The sequence below is a fragment of the Sphaerodactylus townsendi genome, linkage group LG06, assembly GCF_021028975.2.
Source record: "Sphaerodactylus townsendi isolate TG3544 linkage group LG06, MPM_Stown_v2.3, whole genome shotgun sequence".
NCBI classification, from domain to species: Eukaryota; Metazoa; Chordata; class Lepidosauria; order Squamata; family Sphaerodactylidae; genus Sphaerodactylus; species Sphaerodactylus townsendi.
This window is the reverse complement of record NC_059430.1, coordinates 20,904,023-20,929,774: the sequence shown is the minus strand read 5'-3', so window position 1 is coordinate 20,929,774 and position 25,752 is coordinate 20,904,023. Positions and strand designations below refer to the sequence as shown.

General features: G+C 45.7%; 1 protein-coding gene across 1 annotated transcript in view; it reads right to left on the bottom strand.

Moving 5' to 3' along the window:
• PDE3A (phosphodiesterase 3A) overlaps positions 1 to 25,752 on the bottom strand; it is a 324,658-nt gene that overhangs the window by 30,723 nt on the left and 268,183 nt on the right. Inside the window, 6 exon segments of the mRNA XM_048500668.1 lie at positions 2,217 to 2,258; positions 2,496 to 2,581; positions 6,934 to 7,153; positions 8,411 to 8,526; positions 12,177 to 12,331; positions 13,233 to 13,493. Of these exon segments, the coding sequence (XP_048356625.1) occupies positions 2,217 to 2,258; positions 2,496 to 2,581; positions 6,934 to 7,153; positions 8,411 to 8,526; positions 12,177 to 12,331; positions 13,233 to 13,493 (880 nt within the window).

Genomic DNA, 25,752 nt, shown 5'->3' with positions numbered 1-25,752 from the left:
CTGTTGTTCGCTTCTCAGAACGGAAGTTGCTTGCGCCAGATCGTCTGAAACACAAGGCTGAAAGTTTGTGATGGGCCGTTAGGTCCAGGTGGCGACAAAAAATAAGAGGGGCTCCCTCTAGCATGCAGCAGCCGATTCCACTGCAGGTTCCGAAGTCGTTCACATACACCTAGGACTAACACTGTTGTTCTTCCTGTGAGAGGAGAAACAGCCTCAGGTAAAGTAAATTGGCTCTAAGAAAAATGCGGCCTTGGCTTCTTACTGGACGGTATGACCACAGTTTTCCTGGTGATTCCTAGAGCTACCTGGAAGTGACAAGAATAGCTCCAGCAATTTCCAGAAACCCTAGAGCTACCCTTGTCACTTTTGAGTAGCTCTAGGAATGGTCATGAACTCCATGGTCAGCCGAGGATGACTCATCCCTCCTTAGCCCCCATTTCTGCTTGCTGATCAATTGAACATAGTTGGCCACAGGCTGCAAGGGCTGCAGGCCTCTTGCCATAATGGGCAAATGGAAACCCTAGCACAGGGGTAGGGAACCTGCGGCTCTCCAGATGTTCAGGAACTACAATTCCCATCAGCCTCTGTCAGCATGGCCAATTGGCCATGCTGGTAGGGGCTGATGGGAATTGTAGTTCCTGAACATCTGGAAAGCCGCAGGTTCCCTACCCCTGCCCTAGCACCTCTCCTCTCTGGCACAAATCCTTAACCATGTTTTTGTACTGTTATTGTCTTTTGGTGTAGTGATTAAGAGTGGTGGATTCCAGTCTGGAAAACTCCCCACTCCTCCACACGAATGGCAGGTTCTAATCTCAGGAACTGGGTTTGTTTTCCTTGTTCTTCCACTAGAAGCCTCAGGCTTCTTGGAGGTCTCTCAGCCCCATCTACTCGTCTTCTTCTTAAGGCTAACCAAGATTTCCCTTGAGATGAAAACATACGAAACTGCTTCACAGAGAGTCAGCCCATCAGCATTTCAAGTACTGCATTGTCTGGCTGGCAGCAGCACTGTGAGGCTTCAGACAAATTTGCACGATGGAGAACTTTTTTCAGTAGAGACTGCCTGGGATGAAGCCATTAAAGCAAGTACTTTTAGATTTTTGCTTCAGGAAAGCTCTGGTGAACTCGCACCCATTTTAATGGGGGGATTAAAGAGGAAAGGCTGAAGTGGAGGGGGGGAGGAAGAGGGGCTGGATTTGCTTCAGGCTAAGGAGTCCCCTTTCAAAATCTGGCTCTTGATTCGCCAACATTTAACAGGAAATCGAGGCTACCTTGACATTGGCCATAAGGTCATAGAGGTTTCCGATATGAAGGCCCAGCCTTTGTCCTTCAAAGACAACTGGGCTGATATTTGGTAAGGACAGAAGGGCCTGGCTATATTTTACAAAAAGTGGCAACATATAAGACAGAAAGTACTACTGAAGACAGACAAGGAAAGACAGAAGGGCTTGTATAGCTGCTGGGCGTCTCTCTCCTTCCAGTGTTAATCTATTCTTCTTTTGGCCACCAATTTTCCTTATGGGTTCAGGCAGAAAGAGGGAAAATAATGAGAGATCAGCGTAGAGCAGGGGCGACAAACTCACGGCCCTCCAGATGTTCATGAACTACAATTCCCATCAGTCCCTCCCAACATGAGCATTGGCTATACTGGGAAGGGCTGATGGGAACTGTAGTTCATGAACATCTGGAGGGCCGCGAGTTTGACACCTGTGGCGTAGATCAAGAATGGATGGAGGAAGATGTGCAGAGGTTCTGTGGTCCCTTCCGCCTTTGTCTACCTGTCTCCACGTAAGCCTTCAGAATCGCCAATGCTACCATTAAGGGACCACTGGTTCACCAGGCTCTAAAATACTGAAAAAAAGCCTTAATTTTTCCTTTTAAAAGTCACCTTCCCTTTTTTCAGCAATCTTTTTTTTTTAGCTGTGAAGTCAATGCTGACTTATGGCAACCCATAAGGCTAACCAGGGTTTTCAAGGCAAGAAATGTCCAGAGGTGGTTTCACACTGCCTTCCTCTGTGTGCCAACCCCAGACTTCCTTGGTGGTCTCCCATCCAAGTACTAACCTAGGTCGGCCCCGCTTAGCTTCTGAGATCTGACGAGATCAGGCTAGCCTGGGCTATCCAAATCAGGGCAAATCCAGTTTACCCAGCGTGCAACTGAAGTAATTCCGAATGGAACTGAATGGAATCTCAGGGTGTTTTAGAACACGAAAGCAGAACAGTTTTCTGTTTCATGGCTAAATGTTGATCTTTTATGTTGATCTTAATAATGCTGCATTTTAATGGGGTGGGGTTTATTTTTTAGAGCCTGTATTAATCGATATTTAACAGATTTTAATCTGATATATGTGCTCTATTTTATACGTTGTTCACCGTCCTGAGCCCTCCGGGGGAGGGCGGTATATAAACCTAACCAATAAATAAATGAATGAATGAATGAATGAATGAATGAATGAATGAATGAATGAATGAATGAATGAATGAATGCTTCCATTTTACCTGTTCTGTTCAGGTGGTGTGTCGTTCTGTCGCTTCTTTCCGAAATTCTCTCTGCTGCGTCTGTTTGGTTATATGGCCTGCCACAGCTGCGGCATAAATAAAATGACAAAATTAGGTAAATTAGAAGACGTGTGTCAACCAGCCAGCTGTTCACTTCCTGTGGAAGGTAGTTCCATGTTTACAATTTAGGGCTATTCTTTATTCACCTTCCCTAAGGGCTGAATCAGTACATATGAGCATATTACTTGATTCATATACACTTGGGGACTGGCTGCTGGAAGATAAAACAAGCTCAGCTGAGAAGTTTGGCATTTGAGATGATGGGCAAAGCCATGAAATGTCCATCTGTGGTAACATAGTAGTGAGGGGCCATTCACACATAGAAGTCACCGCGTGGTTCAACAGCAGTGGCAAACGTGCATATATGAACCTGGCCTAAAGATAAACCTACGCAGCGTAAAGTGCTGCCAAGTCACAGCTGACTTACAGAAACCCTTGGTGGGATTTCCAAGGCAACTGATTAAGCAAAGCAGCAGTGGCGTAGTGGTTAAGAGCAGGTACATTCTAATCTGGAGAACCGGATATGATTCCCCGCTCTGCCACTTGAGCTGTGGAGGCTTATCTGGGGAATTCAGATTAGCCTGGGCACTCCCACACACGCCAGCTGGGTGACCTTGGGCTAGTCACAGCTTTTTGGAGCTCTCTGAGCCCCACCTATCTCATGGGGTGTTTGTTGCGGGTAGGGAAGGGAAAGGAGTTTGAGTCTCCTTACAAGAGAGAAAGGGGGGATATAAATCCAACTCTTCTTTTTCTTCAAAGAATGGTTTGCTGCTGCCTCCCTCTGCAGAGTCTTCCTTGGTGGTCTCCCATCCAAGTGCTGACCCAGCTTAGCTTCTGAGATCTGATGAGATCAGGGTATACTATACCATTCCACTCCCCACCCCCCATATGCATTAAGTATCTTCTGAGAGGCCTATTTATCTGATGCCAGGAAATGACGCCTCTCCTGCCACCCTAACCCAATTTCTATTCTTGATCACCAAGGCTCCTTCCAGCACTTGAACAAGAGAAGAAGAAATGTGAGAGATCCTAATCACAGATCTTCTGGATGAAATCTGGAAAGAGAAGCGTTTAGAGATCTGTGGAGTGGATTCTAGAGCCTGACAGTCAGAGGCAAACACCCCTCCAATCACTGTAGAGGGCAGGAAGGTAAGCTCTTCCACCGCTCTTCCAGTCTCGAACACATTTGGTTTCTCTCTGTAATGCGTTGCAGGATGACCGTCCAAAATCATGGATGCAAGACCTAAAGTTGCCAACCACCAGGTGGGGCCTGGAGATTTCCCAGAATTACAACTGATCCCCAGGCTTCAGAGATCTGTTCTCCCAGGGGGAAAAATGGTACTTCAAAAGGTGAGGTCATTGGTGATGTATTCTGTGGAGGTCTCTCCCCTCCTTAAACCCTGTCCTCCTCAGGCTCCAACACCCCAAATCTTTGTGAATTTCCCAACCCAGAGTTGGTAACTCTAATGTCATCGTTGTGAACTGTTTTCCGATGAGCCTCCATGTCACGGAACGAGACATGCTATGATCCAGACACTGGAAGTTCAATCAAGGCAAACCACATGAAGATGCTATGTGACCTCTATGGATCACTGTTCCTCCATGAAATTAAAAAAATCAAAAACCCCTCGAAACCTGGAGGCAATTATGAGCGTTGTCTATGAAGCAAACGCCACCTCTCGCCATTGAGCTTTTGAAGTGAGACCAAGCAGGCTATTTTCTCAGAACCCTTTTGTTGTTTCTGGTGGTTGCCATGACTCTAGTTCCCAGAAATCAAAATACAGGTCAAAACAGAAAGATGAGTTTTGTTGAGGAATGCAGGGAACGGGCAGAGCCTGACGGGATCGGCGCAGGTGGACCAAGCCAACAATAATATGCACATCTCTGCTTTGCAGTCACTTTGCAGGGAAGATATAAAATGTGTTGGACAATCAGGCACCAGGTAAAGATACTGCGCAGGGAAGACTATAGGTACACTGTGCAGATTTTTCCTATTTATTTAAAACATTTTTAAGGTGACTTTTCACCAATGGTCCCCCTTCTAACGGCAGTAGGGAATGGTGCAGAAGTTCTCTACTTCTGCATGGAAGTGAGGCACCTGCTGGAGCTCCCCCTGTTGACGGCCACCTGAACTGCACGGCACCAATATGGTGTCTGCGCGGCACACAGCTTACAGGGAGCGTTGCTTTCCACCCAACTTGAGGTCCTCAAGATGGTGAAAAAAAAATTAAAGTAAAATTAAACACACATCCGAATACCTTGACACAATGAAAACACAACACATAAACAAAAACACGAACAGGAAGAAGGTCAATCAGAATCAGTAAGGGGCAATCAAACAAAAAAATATCTTCACCCGCTGTTGGAAGGCAATGATAGAAGGTGACTGACAAGTATCCTGGGGTGAGAATTCCACTATTTTGGTGCCACAACTAAGAAGGCCCTTTTCCAGATTGCTACCCATTGATCCTCAGATGGTGGAGGCACCGAAATCAGAGCATCTGAGGATGATTGTAATAGCCAGGCGAATTCATATGAGAGCAGGTGGTAATTGGCTCTCTGTGACACAACACATCCCTCTAGGGATCGGGCGGTATAGAAATTGAATAAATAATAATAAATAAATAATAAAACCTGCAAAGGTAAGTGTGTGTTTTCCTTAAGAGCTCTAATCAGCTTTTCAATTGTATGCTGCTCAGCCGATACTAAGAGTACTAAACAGCTGGTTAGAGTTTGCCCGTGCATATGCTTGGCATATTACATATATTTAACCTGTCAGTTCTCCGCATTTTGCTACTAAATTATGCACGTTAAAAGAACATGACATAAATCATCTTTGAAAATTGCATAAGTATATGGATCTGAATTGACAGCCTATTCATCATGGTTTGTTCCAGCCAAGTAATTTGGGGAGAAATCATTTCAAGATGTTAGTTGCCCGAGAGGACCGTGTAATTTCCCCCTAAACAATTCCAAGTGCTGGAAATATAGCTCTATTATTCTTCAACAACGTTCTGTGAGGATGGCCAAAAAATTCCTTGTTTTTCCACTTCTGCAAAATATACATTATTGTATACAGAGTCTGCTTGCACACAAAGTCTCTGCCCAAATCTGAATGTATTTGAAGATGTTGCCACGTTACAACCACCACCATTGTACAACACAAGAAAGGAGACACAGGATATGGGAATTTGGTGCAAGAAACCAATTCAATAATATTCCTTGCACCGCCAAGGGGTAGTTGATCACATGCTGTATGGCCTGCACCAGTTTTGCAAGCTGACTCTTCTGTCCCTTTTACTTTAACGAAAGCCGAACAAAAAATGTAGATGTGATTCAAAAGACTGGGTTTAAAAAAACTCTCAGGGGTTCCATCCACACTTGCAGAATAATGCACTTTCAATCCACTTTCACAATTGTTTGCAAGTGGATTTTGCTATTCCGCACAGTAAAATCCAGCTGCAAAGTGCATTGAAACTGGATTGAAAGTGCATTATTCTGCATGGGCGGAAGGGGCCAGGGAAGCATCTACTCTTGGACATTGCTCAATCGATTTCTGACTTAAGGAACTTTTTCAAGAAGCACCAACTTGTCTGCCAAACAACCTTACTAAAGAGGATTCTGAGACTTATCCCACACTCAAGTTAGATAGGGAATTGGCCTTACAGTCACCCAGCAGGGACTGAACATGAAACACATCCAGAGTGGCAAACAACAGGGAAATCTGGGGTGCTGTGTGGTTTCCGGGCTGTATGACCGTGTTCTAGTAGCATTCTCTCCTGACGTTTTGCCTGCCTCTCTGGCTGTTCTGAAGATGCCAGCCACAGATGCAAGCAGGGGCTGATGGGAATTCTGGTCCATAAACATCTGGAGAGCTGCAGGTTGCAGACCCCTGTTCTAGGGGATCCCCAGGTCCCATCTGGAAACTGGCATCCCTAGCTTCAGGTTAAGTCAGTGGTGGCAAACCTTTGGCACTCCAGATGTTATGGACTACTGGCAGGGGCTGATGGGAATTGTAGTCCATAACATCTGGAATGCCAAAGGTTTACCACCATGGATCTGGAGTGTCAAAAAATCGGCCATGCTGGCAGGGGCTGATGGGGATTGTAGTCCATAACATCTGGAGTGCCAAAAATTGGCCATGCTGGCAGGGGCTGATGGGAATTGTAGTCCATAACATCTGGAGTGCCAAAGGTTCGCCACCACTGGGTTAAGTTCTCCTACGTGTGACATGTTCATACCCTGACCAAGATGTATCATAATTCATACAACTGTGCTGCATGAGGGGGAAAAAACTACAGAAAGAGGGAGAGGAAAATAGTAAAGTCCATGAAGGAAATGAACAGCAGATCGAACAAGCGACAGAGTGGCATCATACCTGCTGCAAACGACAGGAGCGGGCGCCACGGTTTCCGATAGATTCGGCGCACTCTGAGTACACGCTAAGAGTCTGTGAGACTTGCTGGTTTGCTGTGCGGCAGTGACTGTCGACTCCGGGAACTGTTCGTTTGAGGTCTTGCTGGTGGGACTGTTAGCCGGCGTCCCCTTGAGAGGTGAATGGCTTGGGGAGGTGAGAGGTGAAATATTTGGCGGGATACCTGCTAAGAACAAAACAAAAAGTTACACTTGCTTGTTTCAAAACAAAGGGACAAAGGACGGAAACCTCCCTCACTTTAAACAAGCCGACTCTTTTCAAAGGAGATTTCATTGGGAACTCTCTAGATGCATGGGGTTGGGGTGAAACTGGCGGGGAGGGAAAGGGGAAGTTTGACAATTTCCCCTGCAACTGGGAAAGCTCAGTAGAATCATAGAGTTGGAAGAGACCACAAGGGTCATCAAGTCCAACCCCCTGCAATGCAGGAAAACACAATCGAAGCACTCCCGACATATGTTCATCCATCCTCTGTTAAAAACCTCAAAAGAAGGAGACTCCACCACTCTCTGAGGCAGTGAATTCCACTGTTGTACAGCTCTGATGGTCAGGAAGTTCTTCTTAATGTTTAGATCAGGGGTCTGCAACCTGCAGCTCTCCAGATGTTCATGGACTACAAATCCCATCAGCCCCTACCAGCATGACCAATTGGGAATTGTAGTCCAAGAACATCTGGAGAGCCGCAGGTTGCAGACCCCTGGTTTAGATGGAATCTCTTTACTCCATGTCCTAGTCTCTGAGGCAGCAGAAAACAAGATTGCTCCCTCTTCGACATGGCATCCCTTCAAATATTTAAACATAGCTAACATGTCCCCCTCTTAACCTATGCTTCTCCAGACAGTATGGGGACAGCCATTTGTAGAAAACAGGATTAAGCCCCCCCTCTCCCATACCTGTGATCAAAATGACAGCCACACCCCAAACTGTGTTAAAAAATGGGGAGACATTTGCTGAAATTAGGTTCACCATATGTAATCCTCAATTGAAAGACTGTGGTCAAGTCTCCATTGCACTTCATGCTAGGAAAAGATCTCTTTATTTAGAAGCCCATGAGGAAGCATTCAACCAGTTAAGCCAATGTTCAGTTCAAAACAAGGACCCCTGGAAAAAACTCATTGTTAACTAGGAGCCTATTTTACTCCCCTGATGATGAAATATTAGGGAAAGCAGATGGACATCACCCTCTCCCCAAGATAACTTGAATCACCCCGTGCTTTGAGATTCAGTGGTGACCAAGGAGCATTTAGTCAGGGGTGTCCAACTCTGGCGCTTCTAATGTTCATGGACTACAATTGGCCATGCCAGCAGGTGCTGATGGGAATTGTAGTCCATGAATATCTGAAGCACCAGAGTTGGACACCCCTGAGTTAGAGATATCGACTTAGCTGAAGAAAGCCCACTGATACGCCAAGATGCTCACCACCTTGTCGGCTTGGTCTTCTGGAATTCAGATGGTTGGCGGCAGCCACAGCGTAGGAGGCAGAGAAGGATTTGCTTTTGCTGATGCTCACCAGGAGGGAGTTGTTCCAAGGTTCAGAGCTGGGGAAACAGAGCAAAGAGGCATCCGGTGGTGATTTTGTGCCTTTCGCGCTCATCAGAGACTCTGAGAGAAAGGCTGGCAAAACGGGAACCTTCCAGTGGACGAGGTCTTGAGGAAACTCTGGTCCCTGACAAATGCCCAAGCCCACTGACCATGTTTCAGTCCCTTTAAGAGCTCTACAGAAACTGTTTGGAACATATGCCGTGGTTCCCTATCCTGGTCAATTCCTGACTGAAACAATGAAGTCTAAGTAGAGCAAAGTCTAAGTATAAGACCTCAGTGGCGGAGCGGCAAGGGGATGGGGGACGTTGTGCACCGGGTGCACGCCTGGGGATGGAAAATTGCCCCCGGGCCCTCCCCCTTTTCCTTGCAACCCTGCGCGGTCCCCCCCACGGCACCCCCCCCCCCGCCCCTTCCCACATTTACCTTAGTTCCTTTGCTTTTTCTAGTACTTTTTCAGGCTGAAAATGCGGCCTATTTACAGTTCAGGCTCAAAAACGGCCTGAGAAACTACAGCTCCCAGGAGACCTTGGGGCTCACAAGTATTGTTCCTCAGGCAGTTTTTAGCCTGAACTGTGAAGAGGCCGCTTTTTTCAGCCTGAAAAAGTACTAGAAAAAAGAAAAGGAACTAAGGTAAGTGTGGGAAGGGAGGGTGCCACCGGGGGGGGGGCACAGGGGGCATGGAAAAAACACACTGCACACCAGGCACAGTTTGGCCCAGCTACACCTCTGCAGAACATGGTATACAGCCCAGCTAAACCTGCTGTAATGCTAATGAGAAGAAAAAGAAACAAGCCATTGTACGTTGCTAAACAGAAATGCCCCTTTTCTTCCTAACTATGAAAACCAATCTAAACATTCAGTAGTAGATGGCAGGCGGAAAGGCAAATGGGTTTTTAATGATTTAACACCAGCAGGTTGTTCCCCCAAATGATCGGGCTTTCTTCAGTTTACAGAAAGGGAAATGGATAATGCTGTTGTTTGTCAGCTTGGAACTAGCTTCTTAGGGAAGAACCGTGCATTGGAAATCCATCTTCCTCTAAACCATTCATATACCTAATTTTCAACCTGGCCAAAGCTGAGGACACTTAAATCCAGAGACTGTAGGTATGAACTGACAAGAGGGATCTTCTATTAACCTGAAATTGTCCCCAGGTTTGTCCCCAAAATCTGAAATCTAAAACAGCTAAAACATGGGGAAAGAGGCGGTTTTGAAACTTAAGAGCTGTGACTAGCCCAAAGTCACCCAGCAGGCTTCATGTGCAGGAGCAGGGAAACAAATCCAGTTCATCAGCTAAGAGTCCATCACTCGTGTGGAGGAGTGGGGAATCAAACGCAGTTCTCCAGATTAGATTCCACCCACTCTTACCTACCATACCTCGCTGGCTCTCAAAAGTCTATTGGCTGGTGAGTAGGAGAGAGAAAATGAAGAAGGCTATGGGAGCTTTCAGAGAAGGAAAAGAAGCAATAGTGAGGAAGGAAAATGCCCTGCAAGTCCTTGTGGGTCCCCTCTTTGTTCCATCATAGCTGTCGGATGAATCAAGCAATTCATAAAGACAGTAACTGAGATGTATCATTGGTTTTAAAAGGTGAGGATGCAAATCAGAAATGGGTGTAAAACCATGGGGATTAGATCTGCCCTTTTCATTAAGCGTTGAAAGAGTGTCAATCATTCTTGAAATTGAATTTTTGAGATCCATATTATGCTACTGCGACCTAGGTTGGCTTATTTTTCATTTTTAAAAAAAAATTCTTCCTTTTTTCTAATTTTTGTAGGTAAAATGAGAACAATTATCTTTAAAAAAAATCTCAAAACAGTAGGCTATTTTAATCACAGCTGGCTTTTGCGAAACAGACCCCCGTTGATGGATTCGTCAATTAAAAGCAGGATGACTGACTACTCTCTTAATTAGTTAACAGTCTTCATTTCCATCGTTGAAAAGCATACGCTAGAGAACGCCAAATGACTTTGCACTCTCCTTATTATTTTCTAATCAGGCTCTCTTAGCGTAGCTCTTCGGTGTTTTTAATCTGCTTCCTGGTGTCGTTAGCCATATGCGCAACTGCCTCAGGTTGATTATGTAGGAGGCAGGTTTAGAGGCTGAGCAAGACGTCTCAGGAGCACGGAAGGAGGTGAGTGAGCATTAAAGTTTTGCTGGTTTAAAGTGTAATCTGTTTAGACGCTGACACAAGTTCTGAAGAACCGGATTCCAGTTGCATGATGGTTGTTACCCAACTGCTAAACCTCTTCATGCCCATCTGGGCACCTGCAACTTTGAACAAGAAGAAGAGTTTGGATTTACATCCCCCCCTTTCTCTCCTGTAAGGAGACTCAAAGGGGCTTACAATCTCCTTTCCCTCTCCGCCCCCCACAACAAATACCCTGTGAGGTGGGGGGGGGGGGCTGAGGGAGCTCCAAAGAACTGTGACTCGCCCAAGGTCACCCAGCTCGCGTGTGTGGGAGTTGACAAGCTAATCTGCTTCGCCAGATAAGCCGCCACAGCTCAAGTGGCAGAGCGGGGAATCAAAAACCCGGTTCTCCAGACTAGAGTGCACCTGCTCTTAACCACTACACCACGCTGGCTCTTTGCCTTTGAGGACTGTGAGCATAGCCTTTATGTTCACATCAAGCAAGTTTCCCAAGGTAATCCAAAAAAATTCATTTACTTATTCATCTCCTTCATTTACACCCCACTGGTCTACCAGGGAGGACCCGAAGCGGGAGACAACATTTTCCTCTCCTACACTGAATCTTCAGAACAACCTTGTGAGGCAGCCTAGGCTGAAAGTGCTGACTGGCCCAACGTTATCCAGCAACCTTCGAAGGCGGTGTGGGGATTCGAACCTGGGCCTCCCAGTTCTCAGTATGACACTCTAACTGCTTTATCACAAAGCAGAAGCTCTCTAGCAGTGGGGAAAAGATTTTGAGGAACACAGCCTGTGGTATGAACTGGTTGTTTCCTTCCACCTTCTTATTGCTGGCGTGATGCTTCAGCACAGCTAGAGATGTGAGCTGAAGGGCAAGAGACAAAGGGCTCTTGGGCCTTTGGCTCCTAGGCCAAAGTCCACAGCCTGAGCCTTCACATGAGCCAGCTACTGAATCCAGGATTGTGTCATGACCCTCTAGTGGCTTAGCCTGGGTCCTGCCATATTTCTGTCCACTAAATGCTTACTGTCATATATCTGCCTACTGAATGCTTACTGTTAAGCATGCCTAGGAATATTTTCCAGTACACGTGCCAGTGTTCATTGGCTGAGGAATGTGAGTGAGCGAGTGAGCGAGCGAGCAAGAAATAGTACCTTCTCGCTTTAGAGGAAGGAAGAGGGGATTTTGGGTTGTGGGCCTGACATATCTGTCTAGGGGATATAACGCTTTGCCTGTTTTAATGTACTCAGTTCTGACAATATAAGTCAGCAGCTTTCTGATGCTTGCCATCAATAAATGAGAATTCTACTTTCAAAGTATTGATTTCTTCATTGATTAAGTCTGGGGTTGTGACAGATTGATCCAGGATGTAGTTGATTACTTTTTGTGTTGGTCGGTTCATTTACCTGGCATTTTTTTCTGTCGGAAGCTACTGTAGGTCAGTCCTGGGAGAAAACTGGGACATAAATATTTAAACAAATATCAATTCAGAGTGGCCCTTACCCAGACGGTGCTGCGTCATGAGGTTTGATGCTAGCACTGCGGTCTCTTCTCACTGGAGCCGGCTCCAAGGTCGGTAAGCCAGTGGCTGAGGTGGTAGTTGTCCAAGTGGATGATACTCGTCGCAGAAGACCTGGTGGCAGACTTTTCCGGAAACGCTAGGGACAAGGGAGAACAGCTTTTCCATTTGGTAATCTTTCATACATGACCGCAAACCATTACTGGAGGTCAGAAATGGATCGTGTTATGAACACAGGGCAATATCGGCATCAAATATCTTTCTAGGTTCTAATTTTTTAAAAAAGTATTACCATTTGTTCAAAGAAGTCTATATAGCACATAAGTTTTATGACAAAATAATATAACAATAATTAAAATACAAGGGAAACTGCAATTGATTTGATATTTATTTACTTCCTGTATACCTTTCCATTCTCCCCAAGGGGAGGTAGGCTAGGCTGAGAGTTTGCAGCTGGTTCGAGGTCACCCAGCAGGCTCCCATGGCAGAGTGGGGGTTCGAAATTGGGTCTCCCAGATGTAGCCCAACAAATTGGCAGAAGAAAAAGATGATTTTGTATTTATATCCCACCTTTCTCTCCTGTGAGGAGACCCAAGGTGGCTTACAAGCTCCTTTCCCTTCCTCTCCCCACAACACCTTGCGAGGTAGGTGGGGCTGAGAGAGTTCTGAGAGAACTGTGACGAGTCCACGGTCACCCAGCAGGAATGTAGGAGTACGGCAACACATCTGGTTCACCAGATAAGCCTCCGCCACTCAGGTGGAGGAGCGAGGAATCAAACCTGGTTCTCCAGATTAGAATCCACCTGCTCTAAACCACTACACCACGCTGGCCAATCATAGTAGTGAGGGAGGGTCACCTGACTGATCAAAAATGGCCCCTCATGCTGCAACATGGATGGTGGTTGATTTGGTGGGGGAAATGACCCAAGGAAAATAGACACACGCTCCCCACGGCACTGGTCTTGTCTAATCTGAGACTGAGGGAAAGAAAAGATCTTAAGTTCTGTCAGGGAGATGAAAAAAAATAACCGGACCTCTACCTTGGGAACAGCCAGTTTTTCCCCTTTCTCGGAGCTCTCCTCCGAGTCAGAGCAGGTGTAGTTCTCGTTGAAGGACACCAAAGGGCTGACCCGAGGCTTGTGAACCGCTTGGAAGGTGAGCTGGGTGTTCAGAAGGTTGCTGACTGCTCGCAGGGAGGTGCACACGTTGGGCGGGAGGGACGGATCCGCCAGGAGGTCTGTGATGAGTCCGTGAGCTTCTCCCATGACAGCTATGTCCACCGTAATGCTGGTACCTGAAGACTGGAGCAAGAGAAACAGGTGGTTAGCCGCGTTGTTCTACAGTAGAACCGTGAGATTCAAGTCCAGTTGCACCTTCGAGATCAAGAAGACTTCCAAAGTAGAAGTGTTCAAGAGGCAATGGTTCCTTCATCAGATACAAGCAGGAATGGGGATCTCTGATCTCTCATATCCCAGTTGAAAGGTGGGAGGGGTCCTGCAAAGAAGGGAGTCAGGATGCACAGGTGCAATGTAAACAGTTTGATTGGAGCAGAGGGGAATTGCTTGGGGGCAGAAAATTAGCATCTGTAGTGAGATAAGAATCCTATGTCCAGTGCTGGTACTCAAATAATTTAACAACTGGTTGTTTACAAGCACCGTTTTTAACAGCAGGTTCTGCTGAAGTGGTGCAAACCTGCTGAATCCCACCACTGTCTATGGGGGGGGGGGGTGTCCTTGTTTTGAATTTATGAATGAACCCCAGTTTAGCAATCTTACATCATGAGAACAGTAAACAGAAAGCTAGGGAAACAGATCCTGAGTCCGTAGGTATGAATGTAGTCATCTTTCAGCAGACTAAAAACAGGTATAAACACTTTTAAAGATAGAAGAATTTCCCCAGGGATGGGCCATGGACATGTTACTTTGTGTCAATGACGATACTGCCATTAACCAATCCCCCCCCCCCCCCGCAACCCCCGGCAACAGTACAGGCAACAGAGTTGATCTCCCTTCTGAGCAAAAGAATCAGATGTCTCCATCTGAATTGTATCTATCTCCCAAAATAAGTCAACTGTTTTAATGCAGCTACTATTCATTATTTAAAACTCCAAGTGGTAAACTTGAGAAGCTCTCTACCACCCATAGAAGGCAGCCCAAGAAGATATCAAAACATTTCTGGGCAAGCCCTCAGCAAACTGCAACATAACATAATAAGTTTGTCTTGGCAGGTTGAAAACCCTGTAGCTCTCATCCATACCAACACATCTCACCAAAGTGCAACTCCTCCATGAAACCTCCCCCATCCCCATTGTCCTTCCCAGATGTGAAATCATTTCATGTTCAGAATTGTGCACCATTCCATAAAGCTTCTATCCTTCAAAGGTTATGGGCCCAGTTGTCCTCCAGCCTCACTTTTTTTGCATAACAATGTGAAGATCTGAGAAGTTACTTCCTATAAGGCTGCCTAGACCAGTGGTTCTCAACCTTCCTAATGCCGCAACCCTTTAATACAGTTCCTCAAGTTGTGGTGACCCCCAACCCTAACATTCATCCATTTTACAGATGGAGAACATTGATGCAGAGAGTCTTAGGTGACCCCTGTGAAAAGGTTGTTTGACCCCCAAAGGGGTCCCAACCCACAGGTTGAGAACCACTGGCTCAGACGTAGCCAGTGAGTGACTTGACTCAGATGTCCCAGGCTAGCTCGAACTTATGAGATCTCGGAAGCTAAGCAGACCTGGCCCAGGTTAGTGCTTGGTTGGGAAACTATTGAGGAAGTCTAGGGTTGCTGAGCCGAGAAAGGCCATGGCGAACCACCTCTGTTCATCTCTTGCTTTGAAAGTCTGACTGGGTTGCTATAAGTTGGCTGCAAATTGATGCCATTTCCCTTCACCTGGCAGATAATGGCAATAGATAGTTATAATGTCCTTGCCCTGACCAGGATGGCCCAGTCTTGTCCTTATTGGCCCTCAGAAGCTAAGTAGGGTTGGCCCTGGTTAGCACTTGGATGGAAGACCACTAAGGAAGTCCAGGGTTGATGTGCAGAGGCAGGCAATGGCAACTTATCTCTGGCCCCTTCCACACGGGCAAAGTACAGCAAGTTGCAATCGGGAGGTTAAGCAACCTGCGTTGCCTTTGGGGCATTCTAATGCCTCGATGCAAGCAGTGAACCGAGTCTGCGGAAGCAATGTGGGTTTCCATCACTTTTTCGCATGGAGGCGTGGGTTTTTTTCACTCCCCTCCCTCCGCTGTGTAGCTACAAAGTCAGGCAGGCATGAACCTTCACAGCCATGCTGTTGTCCCTGTGCTTCTCCGTAGCTATGCAGCAGAGGCAGGGACTGAGGAAAAAAAGGGACACGCAGCAAAGTAATGGACTTCTTGGTGCAGCAGTGTGCTTGGCTCCAACTGCGATCCACATTAAAACTAAAGAATCGCTGATAGTGCAATTCTTGAAAAACCGGGGTTGGGGGGGAAACGCGGAGCGGACTCGCATTAGGATCGGGATCCATGTGAAGTTCCCCCCAACACGGGTTTTATACTGTGCTTAGCCTGCGTTTATTGGCCTGTGCAGAAGGGGCCTCTGTTTGTCTCTTGCCTGAAAAACCCTATGAGGTTGCTACAGGTTGGCTGCAACTTGGCGGCATTTTCCGGCACCACCTGATTTACCCCCCACACAGGTGCACAATGGATGTCTACATTAACCATTCTATATGTTCCAGTACTCAAGACCTCTGCAAAAGGGGAGAAAAAGAAAAGAAAGGAGGAGGAACAATTAAGAAGGACCACAGGACATTCACACGCAATGTGCGAACAGAAAGGAAAAGCAGGCCGGCAGCTGCGACTGGCTCGTCTGTGGCCTTTCTAGAATAACAGGCACAGCCATAAATCATGAGGGGATACAGTTTCCAGGTCACATCATGAACTCCCCAGCCAAGAGTCTTAAAACAAAATTAAAAGTAAACACGGCTCCTTCTCTTCTCCGCCCCGCCTTCCCCTTTAACTTCCCCAAAGGCTCAAGGGGCACATGCCAACAGTTGCTGTGGAAATAACGGGTCACTTCAAATTCCTCAGAAAGTCTCCATGGGGATTTTCACCCAAAGATTAAGCAGGAACGAGAGCATGTTCCAGACGCTCGCTTGACACGACATGTGGGAAAGAAGACCGGGGTTCTTGCATTGCATGTGAAAAAATGGTTGTTGGCTACTTTGCAGGCTTCACTGGGAGGTTTTTCGGTCCCCCCTCCCCCCCCCCCGCAATCTCATGCACGCCACCACTGTGATCTACATTATTTGGAAAACATTGTTTATTATTCCACTTTTGAAAAAATCACATTTGTATCCTAGGATTACCACACAGAATCCTGGCAGCCTGTGTGGAGTTATTCAGCATTATGGTAGCTTGAAAGTGGAGGAAAGAAATACCCACAATAGAGAGCCACGGTTGTGCAGTGGTTAAGAGCAGATGGACTCTAATCTGGTGAACCAGATTTGTTTCCGCACTCCTACATTCCTGCTGGATGACCTTGGACTAGTCACAGTTCTCTCAGAACTCTCAGTCCCACCTGCCTCATAAGATGTCTATTGTGAGGAGAGGAAGGGAAAAAGGACTTTGTAAGCCACCTTGCGTCTCCTTACCGGAGAGAAAGGCGGGGTATAAATCCAAACTCTTCTCTTCTTCAGTGCCCTGAACAAAGCTTACCCTATTGCTCTTCCAACTTCCTGGTTCTCAAAAAGCTGGCAAGGTATAGTGGTTAAAGCACTGGAGTAGAATCCAACCTTTGCTGTGGTGGTATACTGGGTGACCTTGGGCTACTCTCTGGGTTGTTTCACGGAGTAGTAGCGTTGGTCTGCAGTAGAAGAGCTAGGCTTGAGTCCAGTAGTATCGAAGAGACCAGCACCATTCTGGGGGTATGAGCTTTCCAGATTCACTCTGACGAGAGATATTCCAGCAAAGGGAGCTTTCGCTCTCAGATGTTTATAACCCAAAAAATCATGCTGGTTTCTAAGGCGCTACTGGACTCAAACCTAGCTCTCAGGGTTGTAGAGAGAATAAAAATGGACCGAGGGAAAATGACATTGCGAGCTGGTTTGGGGAGAAAAGCAGGGTATACGTACCCAAACAAATCAATATAAACCAAAGTATAGCTTTTTGTCTAGTCTGGTATTTTATACACACCGTCTGGAATCAGGGATTAGTTTATTGGAAACATGGCTTCATTGTACCTTTGAAATTTTAGCCAGGGTCAAGGCCCCAAACGAAGGGACAGGAGGTGGTCTTACCACCTCCAAACCAAAACACCAAACCAAAACACCAGCAAAGGGAAACCAGCCTGACTCAGTGGTATGTACATTCAAAAGGATGTCATAACAGCCACAAGAATAGACAGCTTAAAAAGGGACAAGTGTATTAGTGGCTACTAGCTGTGGTGACTAAAAAGAACCTCAATAATGAGATGCAGTATACTTCTGAATACTGGCACACACAAGAAGGGTCTTGGCTTCTATGCCCTGTTATTGGCCCTCCATAGTGCCTGGTTGGCCACTGTTTGAGATGGGATGCGGGTCTAGAGGAACCCCGATCCAGCAAGGCTTTTCTTATGTATCGTGACATGACTCTGCACGTGGGTGAGATGCTGGGTGCTAAAACTACCAGACTACAGCCCAGAAAGCCCACAATAGCCCATCAATTGAATAGTTGCTAGTTGGTGACAATATACTGGTCATTTATACATTGGCAGGGGGTTGAACAAATGACTCGGGCGGTTCCATCCGTAACAAATAAATAAAGGCCTTGATGTTTTGAAATTCTGTGCTGTGTGTTAGTATCACAGCACATGGGGATACAATCAATCAGCTCCCCCATAGCTGAACAGTATTTTCTCCACCTTCAGTTGGATAAATTTAGGCAGAACTATATGGGTTATTTTGGGACGACGGGGGGTGGGGGGGGGGAGAGAGTGCCCTTTTCTTCCAGTTATGGAAGATCTTGAGACTCTTATCCCATTTGGAGATGAAAAGATAGAGTCAATGGTTAGGAATTTTCTGTGGGACAGGAAATGTGTTGGGTGTGTGTGTGTGAGTATATATAAAATTAGCAGAGTAGAACAGAAGAGACAGATTCTCAGTTGCTTTTTATAAATGAGTTTATTAACTATAAGTTAGTTTTTTTGGCTCTTAACATCCGAGCCCTCTTCCATCTAATGGGACTCGCCGTTCCCTCCCGCTTAGGGGAGGATTTAAAATTGGGGTTTGTTGGACGCCTCTTATTATTTTTACTGCTGTTTTAAAGGTCTTAGTAATTATATTTATACCTGTATTGGGATTTTATGTTGTACACCGCCCGGAGCCCCTCGGGGATGGGGCGGTATAAAAGTCTAAATAATAAATAAATAAATAAAATATAAGGGAGGGTTACATGGAGATAAAATAAGAAATCCTTTCTTTCCTGTTACACATCTACATTACTGTATGCTTGGTTACATCTTGCTACCTATCTGCTGTCTGGTGCTCGTGCTGGTGGTGGTGTCGAAGTCTGCTCAAACAAAGAAGCAGAGTTAACTTTATATCTTCAGATATACGTACTCACTAACATGTAAGCAACGGGTGTCTGACCGACCAGTAGCCAATCAATAGATCTGGTCACAAACCGTCATTTCAGCAACTTGTTTACATACACACAGTTAACTCTTTTATAACTGAGTTGTGATGGACACTTGCAACATCCCAACACAATGTCGCTACAATTAGCCACCCTTAATATTCACAGAACGCTCCCCCCCCACCACATACACAAATAAGAACAAAAAATAGAAGAATCGGTTGCAAAACAATTCTTTAAAAAATAACATTTCCTTTCATTTCAAGTGTTGCAGATGGAAGGAATTACTGATGAATAATGAGGCTCATCCCCCCCCTTTTAAATTATATATTGAGTTTAGCGAGATCCCCCCCCCTTTGTCTTTATAGATCTTTCAATTCTTAAAATCCAGATGATTACAAATTGATGAGTTGAAACAGCTAGCTGGAACAGGGCTGGGAAACGGGGAAAAAATAATGACAACTGTCTTTATTCAGCACTTGAATCGCGTACCAGATGTGGGCCTTCAGTGGGCGAGAGGGGAGCGGGTGCCAGCGAGACGCGATTACAGAGTGGGCTGATGGAGAATCTGAAAAGCGTTTGCTAGCGGGGACAGGAGCGATCAAACGAACAAGGGAGAGTCCCGCATGGGTGTGACTATAAATGCACACGCAAGCTCTGAGCAGCTAAGCTTTTAAGACGTCTTCTGAAAAAGGCTTGCTGCTAGATCCTGCTCACAAGCCTATTCTTCTAACACCACTGACACAGATACTCAATTACCTGTGCTAGGATGAGAGAATCCCTGTGTATTTATGCACACGTCTTACTACCGTGTTTCCCCGAAAATAAGACAGCGTCTTATATTAATTTTTGCTCCCAAAGATGCGCTATGTCTTATTTTCAGGGGATGTCTTATTTTTCAGCTCCACATCTGCATGCTCTGGTCGACGGGCATGCTTCCCAACAAAAACTTTGCTATCTCTTACTTTCAGGGGATGCTTTATATTTAGCACTTCAGCAAAACCTCTACTACGTCTTATTTTCAGGGGATGTCTTATTTTCGGGGAAACAGGGTATCTACAGAGCTAGTGCGGTCGAGTGTTTAAAAGCGGCAGACTGTAATCTGGAGAACTGTGTTCGATTCCCCGCTTCTCCGCATGAAGCCTGCTGGGTGACCTTGGGCCAGTCACAGTTCTTTCAGAACTCCCCCAGCCCATGCAGAGGTGGGCAATGGCAAACCACCTCTGAACGTCTCTTGCCTTGAAAAACATATGAGGTAGCCACAAGTCAGCTGTGACTTGATGACAGTGAAGAAGGAACGGAAAACAGCGCCCGGGATGTGAACTGCCTGTGCGCCCCCTCCAGCCCCGGCATGCCCCACCCCGCCCCTGACACATGATTGCAATGGCGGCGCCCAGGGTGAGCTGCCCTGGATGTCCCCACTGCAGGTCCGCCTCTGCTTGACAGCACCTTCCACCACTACCTGCTGTCTATAGTATGAAGGCTTCCTTTTTAACACCAAAATGGAACATCCATTTACTTATTCATACCCTGCTTGTCTCCCCAGTGTTCTGCATGGTTCCCCCCAAATGTTTTATTTTTAGCCTCAAAACGTTTTAAATGAATTCACTATTTTAGCGATTCTTTTGTTGAAACATTTTCAAAACGTTTTGACATGCTGTGCGTGTGTCTTTTAAAAATGTTTCCCACACCTCTCTGCACTCCCTGGACTCCCTCCTCAGTGCCATTTTCTGAGCTCGCTTCGTCGGCACATTGGTTTATTTTTGTCATCTTTACAGTCATTTATTTTTTGAGGGGGTCAAATCTTCAAAGCCTTGTGTACACCGTCTAGAAGAGTCGCAGTATGAGGCTTTGAAGTGACGTAGCACTGGATCCACAGATAATTTTTTAAAATCCAGAATGATCACAAAATGGCAGTCAGAAATCGTTTCAAGACGGTGAGTGCGAACAAACCGGGGGGGAGGGGGGGCTATTGAAAACATTTTGCATATTGTTTGGGGATTTGTGTGGAAAGGGTCAGAGATAGTCCCCTAAATACATAACTAGCTGAAAGCAGTGAGAGAGAGTAGAAGAGTGACTTCCAAGAAGAAGGAGGATGTTGCCCTAAGAATATCAGTTTGGGACAGACAAGGAAGGACATTTGAAAGTCATGTTCCCACTATTCCCTCTAATTGCCCAATACTGCCCCTTGTACATTACACTACCTACTGCAACAGGTTTACCACACCACAATTGTTCTTTGTATCATACCCCCGAATCCTGATTCCAACTGTCCTGGATATAAGAGCTGATGAATTTCAATGCTTCCTGGTATCTGATGATGTAATTTTTGACCCACGAAAAGCTTACACACTGGAAATTTTGTTGGTTTTTAAGATACTATCAAATGCTAATTTTGTTCTAAACTAGTTGTGTGTGTGTATGCGCGGGCGCATGTGTGTTAAGTGCCATCAAGTTGCTTCTGACTCATTGCAACTCGATGAATCAGGTACCCACCTGAAACAATCTTTTGGTCTTGGACAATGTGTACGTTTTCCTTTATTGTTTGTAACTGGTTTACAATCTATGGCTACCAATCTTGATCCTCCTTGATCTCAGATTGCAAATGCCTTAGCAGACCAGGTGCTCAGGAGCAGCAGCAGCAGCAGGCCATTGCTTTCACATCCTGCAGGTGAGCTCTCAAAGGCACCTGGTGGGCCACTGTGAGTAGCAGAGTGCTGGACTAGATGGACTCTGGTCTGATCCAGCAGGCTAGTTCTTAATGTTCTTATGTACATGTTACAGTGAGCCTCAAATTAACTTTATGTTTTTTTTCCCTAAGTGGCATTAGTTGTAGACTTTAGGGATAACTAAAGAAAGATAATGACTGGTTTTCCTTATTGAGGTGGGGGGAGGGGAAATAATTCTCAAGAGCTTCCATTTCTGTTCCTAAGAAGTTGCTTTGAAGATCCGAGCTGCCAAGGGCGATCGAGTGTTGTGGACGTGGCTGTCCAAAAAATAAACGCCAGCTTTTAAGTAAAATAAACCACTCTTTTGTTTGACATGGAAATTGGCTTAAAAACAAGACCGAAATTATCAGAAGGTGTTTCTGAGCACTTCAGAGAGGTCCTTTTGCTAAACAAAAGCCAGAAGGAATGACTTAATTTAGTAAAGATTCATGAAAGTTTAGCTCGTTCATCTTACAGAGTAAATTAAAAAAATATTCCTAGTTTGACTAATGTAGCTGCTAAGTGCGGCTTGCCGTTTTTGACATTATATTTATAAAGATAAAACCCTAATGAGTCACTGGAACCAGGAAAAAATTGACTCTGCAATGCCCTGAACCATGGGCCCCACCAGATGGCGCCATTACACACACTATGCCAATGTTCACCCAGATGTCCAATCTCGTTTTCATGGCTCATTTTTTGCCCTGCAAGGGAGAAATCATTTTTTAAATGTAATTTGAACTCATGGCTTGCGTAGTCTAATGCAAAATCAAAAGCATCTTAAACACGGATATATAGCTTTCAAAACCAATGAGATCCCCCCCGCTAATTCAAATTCATCCTGAATCAGCCCTTGCTTAGACTATGGACTCGTGCGGTTTGTAATGCTCACCTTCTATATCAGGGGGTGTCCAACTCTGGCGCTTCAGATGTTCATGGACTACAATTCCCATCAGCCCAATTGGCCATGCCAGCAGGGATGATGGGAATTGTAGTCCATGAACATCATGAACATCTGAAGCGCCAGAGTTGGACACCTCTGTCTGCATGAAGATCAGCCTTGCAGGCCAGAGGGCTCCCCTGGGCTTTGACTGCACACTGGACTGAAGTATTTGGGGAGGAATTTACAGGGAAGGCTCAAGAATAATAAGCAACTGGGCATTATATGGGTTGCCAACTCCAGATTGGGGAAATCCCTAAAGGTTTGGAGGATACAGCCTGGGGAGGGCTTGGAGAGGGGAAGTACCTCAGTTGGGTATATGCCGTAGAATCATCTTCAGCAAAACCTCTACTACGTCTTATTTTCAGGGGATGTCTTATATTCAGGGAAACAGGGAAGTTTTATTTAAAAAAAAGATTTTCCAAGTGGTTTTTTTTTTCAAAGCTCCATCATAACAGACCGCTATGAAATGTTACTAGAAGTGGAGGACGTTCAGGTCAGGCAAGTGAAACAGTTCTATAGACAGCCCATAATTAAATTATGCAATTTACTAGCATCAGATGTGGTGATAGTCATGTGTTCAGGTGGTTAAAAAACAAACAAGATATTAATGGAGAATCTATTAACCACGATAGCTAAACAAACACCCCCATATCCTGAGGCAGTGTGTCTCTGTGGTATGAATGTTAATGAATTTCTGTGGATTTCAATTTGAGTGTTCTAAGTTTCGACTGAGGTAGATTCCCATTCGAGGTGAAACTGTGGTTATCTCCCCAGTGAAGACAATTACCAGGGAAATGGACCAGAGGTGGTATCCAGCAGGTTCTCACAGGTTCCAGAGTGTGCTGAGAGGGGGTTACTAATTGGTGATTTTGCCATGTGATTTTTTCCTTAGTTACACCCCTCCTCTCAGCAGCAGCGCGCAGAACTTGAAGCAGTCTGGCAGGAGGTGCACCGGCGTGCGTGGCAGCCTGCGCCTGGGTGCATTCATTTCCCGCCCAAGGACCGGTGCAGCGGCTGCGTACTTGCCACAGCCTGCCCAGGAATGCCCCGCCCCAGGAATGCCCAGCCACGCCCCCACTGTGCCCCGCCCAGCCCCATTGGCACTACGCCACAGTTTGAATCCCACCACCATGGGAACCTGTTACTAAAATGTTTGAATCCCACCACTGAAATGGACAACTGGTTCAACAGAACAATGGCAACAGGTGCAAAAAGATTATTACATGCCAATTCATGGGCAACAACATGGAAACCCAAAACAGAAGAAAAGGGGGCGTTCTGAACACAGGGTTACTAACCTCCAGGTGAGGCCTGGAGATCTCCCATAAAATTTTTAACTCCTTCCCAGAGTACAGCTATCAGTTCCTCTGTGAAAAATGGCTGGGTTTTTTTTTGGGGGGGGAGGGGGTGGATTCTATGGCATTATACCCCCAAAGGTCCCTCTCTTCCTGAAACTCTATCTTCCCAAGACAGTATCCCCAAATCTCCAGGAATTTCCCAATCTGCAGTTGGCAACCCTATTTGAACATCCTGACTGAATTCCAGCTAGTGGGAGAGACGGAACTTGGAAGATGCAGCTTGTGAAGCATCTGGTCGACGGCTGAAGGGAAAAGTAACGTCGTTCTGGACGGTCCTGGTCTGATCCACACCATTCCTACATCCCACAACTGCACGCTCTCCGAGAGGTTGTGGTAAAAACGAAATTTTAAAAACCCAGACGTCCACGAAAGGCTGACGGGTGTTTGAAAACGCTCACTGGGAAAATAAACAAGAGTTGCTCAATAGGGAATGTGTTCCTTGCGATGTTTATGACTTATGGGAAAAGGAGGCTGCCCCGGCTTTCTGCGAACACGGAGCCAAACGTTCTGTTCCTGGGGAAGGTAATGATGGGTCAGGTACAATAAGGGGCAGACAGGAAGGGGCAGACAGGATGTGGGAACTTCAGAATTAAGTCCCAATGTCACACAGCAACACATTGTGATATAGAGACACAACTAGCTGGAAAAAGGGTGTGTTGCAAGCCAGTGTTGGAAGCATGAACAGATGAACAGACAAAAGCGGAGGCAGGCTATCTGTTGAACTTGGTCAAAGCTTTACAAACTTCCCAAGTCCCACACATACTCCACCTATACACAAAAAGGCCTATATAGGAAAAGACCAGTCTGGTAAGGAATATTGGCAATACACAATATGCTCACAGGTTAGCCCCGTAACTGGTATTCAGAGGGCACACTGCCTGTGGACATGGAGGTTCCATTCAGCCATGACTCCCTATTAAACATTTTATTTCTTGTTTAGTAATTTAAAAAAAATGACAAGTTCCCTGAATGGGGGTGTTTTTATGGCCACATTTGAAACCATCAGCATCTGAACAAGGCCAAGATATCTGGGCAAAATGTGCATTCATAAACCAATTTTTTATTGACAGCAAAGGTTGCTAAAAGATTTAAAAAAGCATTTTATCACAGATTGCTGAGGTCTAATCTCATAGACAACCTTTATCAAAAAGTAGACAAGCCGAACGTAAACATTTCTTCCTCCTCCTTCTACCTCCTGATAGAGGAACAGTGTAAAAGACATCCAACCATGTTTGCCATTCTAGTTTACTTTGCTTTCAGCTTAGCGCTTGGAAGAGGCACCATGTGAGGGACCGGAAGGAGGAATATATATATATATATATATATATTGGGAGTCTGGGTAATGTAAGATTACAGCAAAGGGAAGGTAAATAATAAAGAGTCTCTGTGGACTCTGCCCTCAAAAGGTCGTCAGGAGTGCCACGAGAATCTTAATATTTAACTGAAGCAGAGGGAACTACGGGAATCCATGAAGACTCCGGGTTCTTGTATTTGGGATTAGTTCAGTCTGAAATTTAACTAGGCTAAGAACAGCCACCCATCCCCCTCCCTCCATTTCTTGAATTTATTTATCACAGGTACAGTTTGAGTGCAACAGATTTAAAGGTCTCAACACATTTTGGGGGGTTTCTGGAGAAGATTCTGATGATGCTCAAGGTGTTCCGTGGCACATCTCAGTGCCTGAGGCACACTGGGTCACTCAGGGTCCAGTAGATGGATGAACTGAACTGAAAGAGACCGAAAGGTCCCTCCGACAAATCTGAGCCGTCTAGCTGACAATGCATCAGAAACGTCCAGCACAACGGTGGTAGCTTCATGTCTTCCAAAGAGTGCTTGTTTGATAAAGACCCTTGCTGCACAAGTCACGTAAAACGTTTGCAGAACATTTTCTATACATGATGTTTGCATGCAGTCTGTGAGGGTGTTTCCTTTCAAATGATTCATGCCTGCTGTGA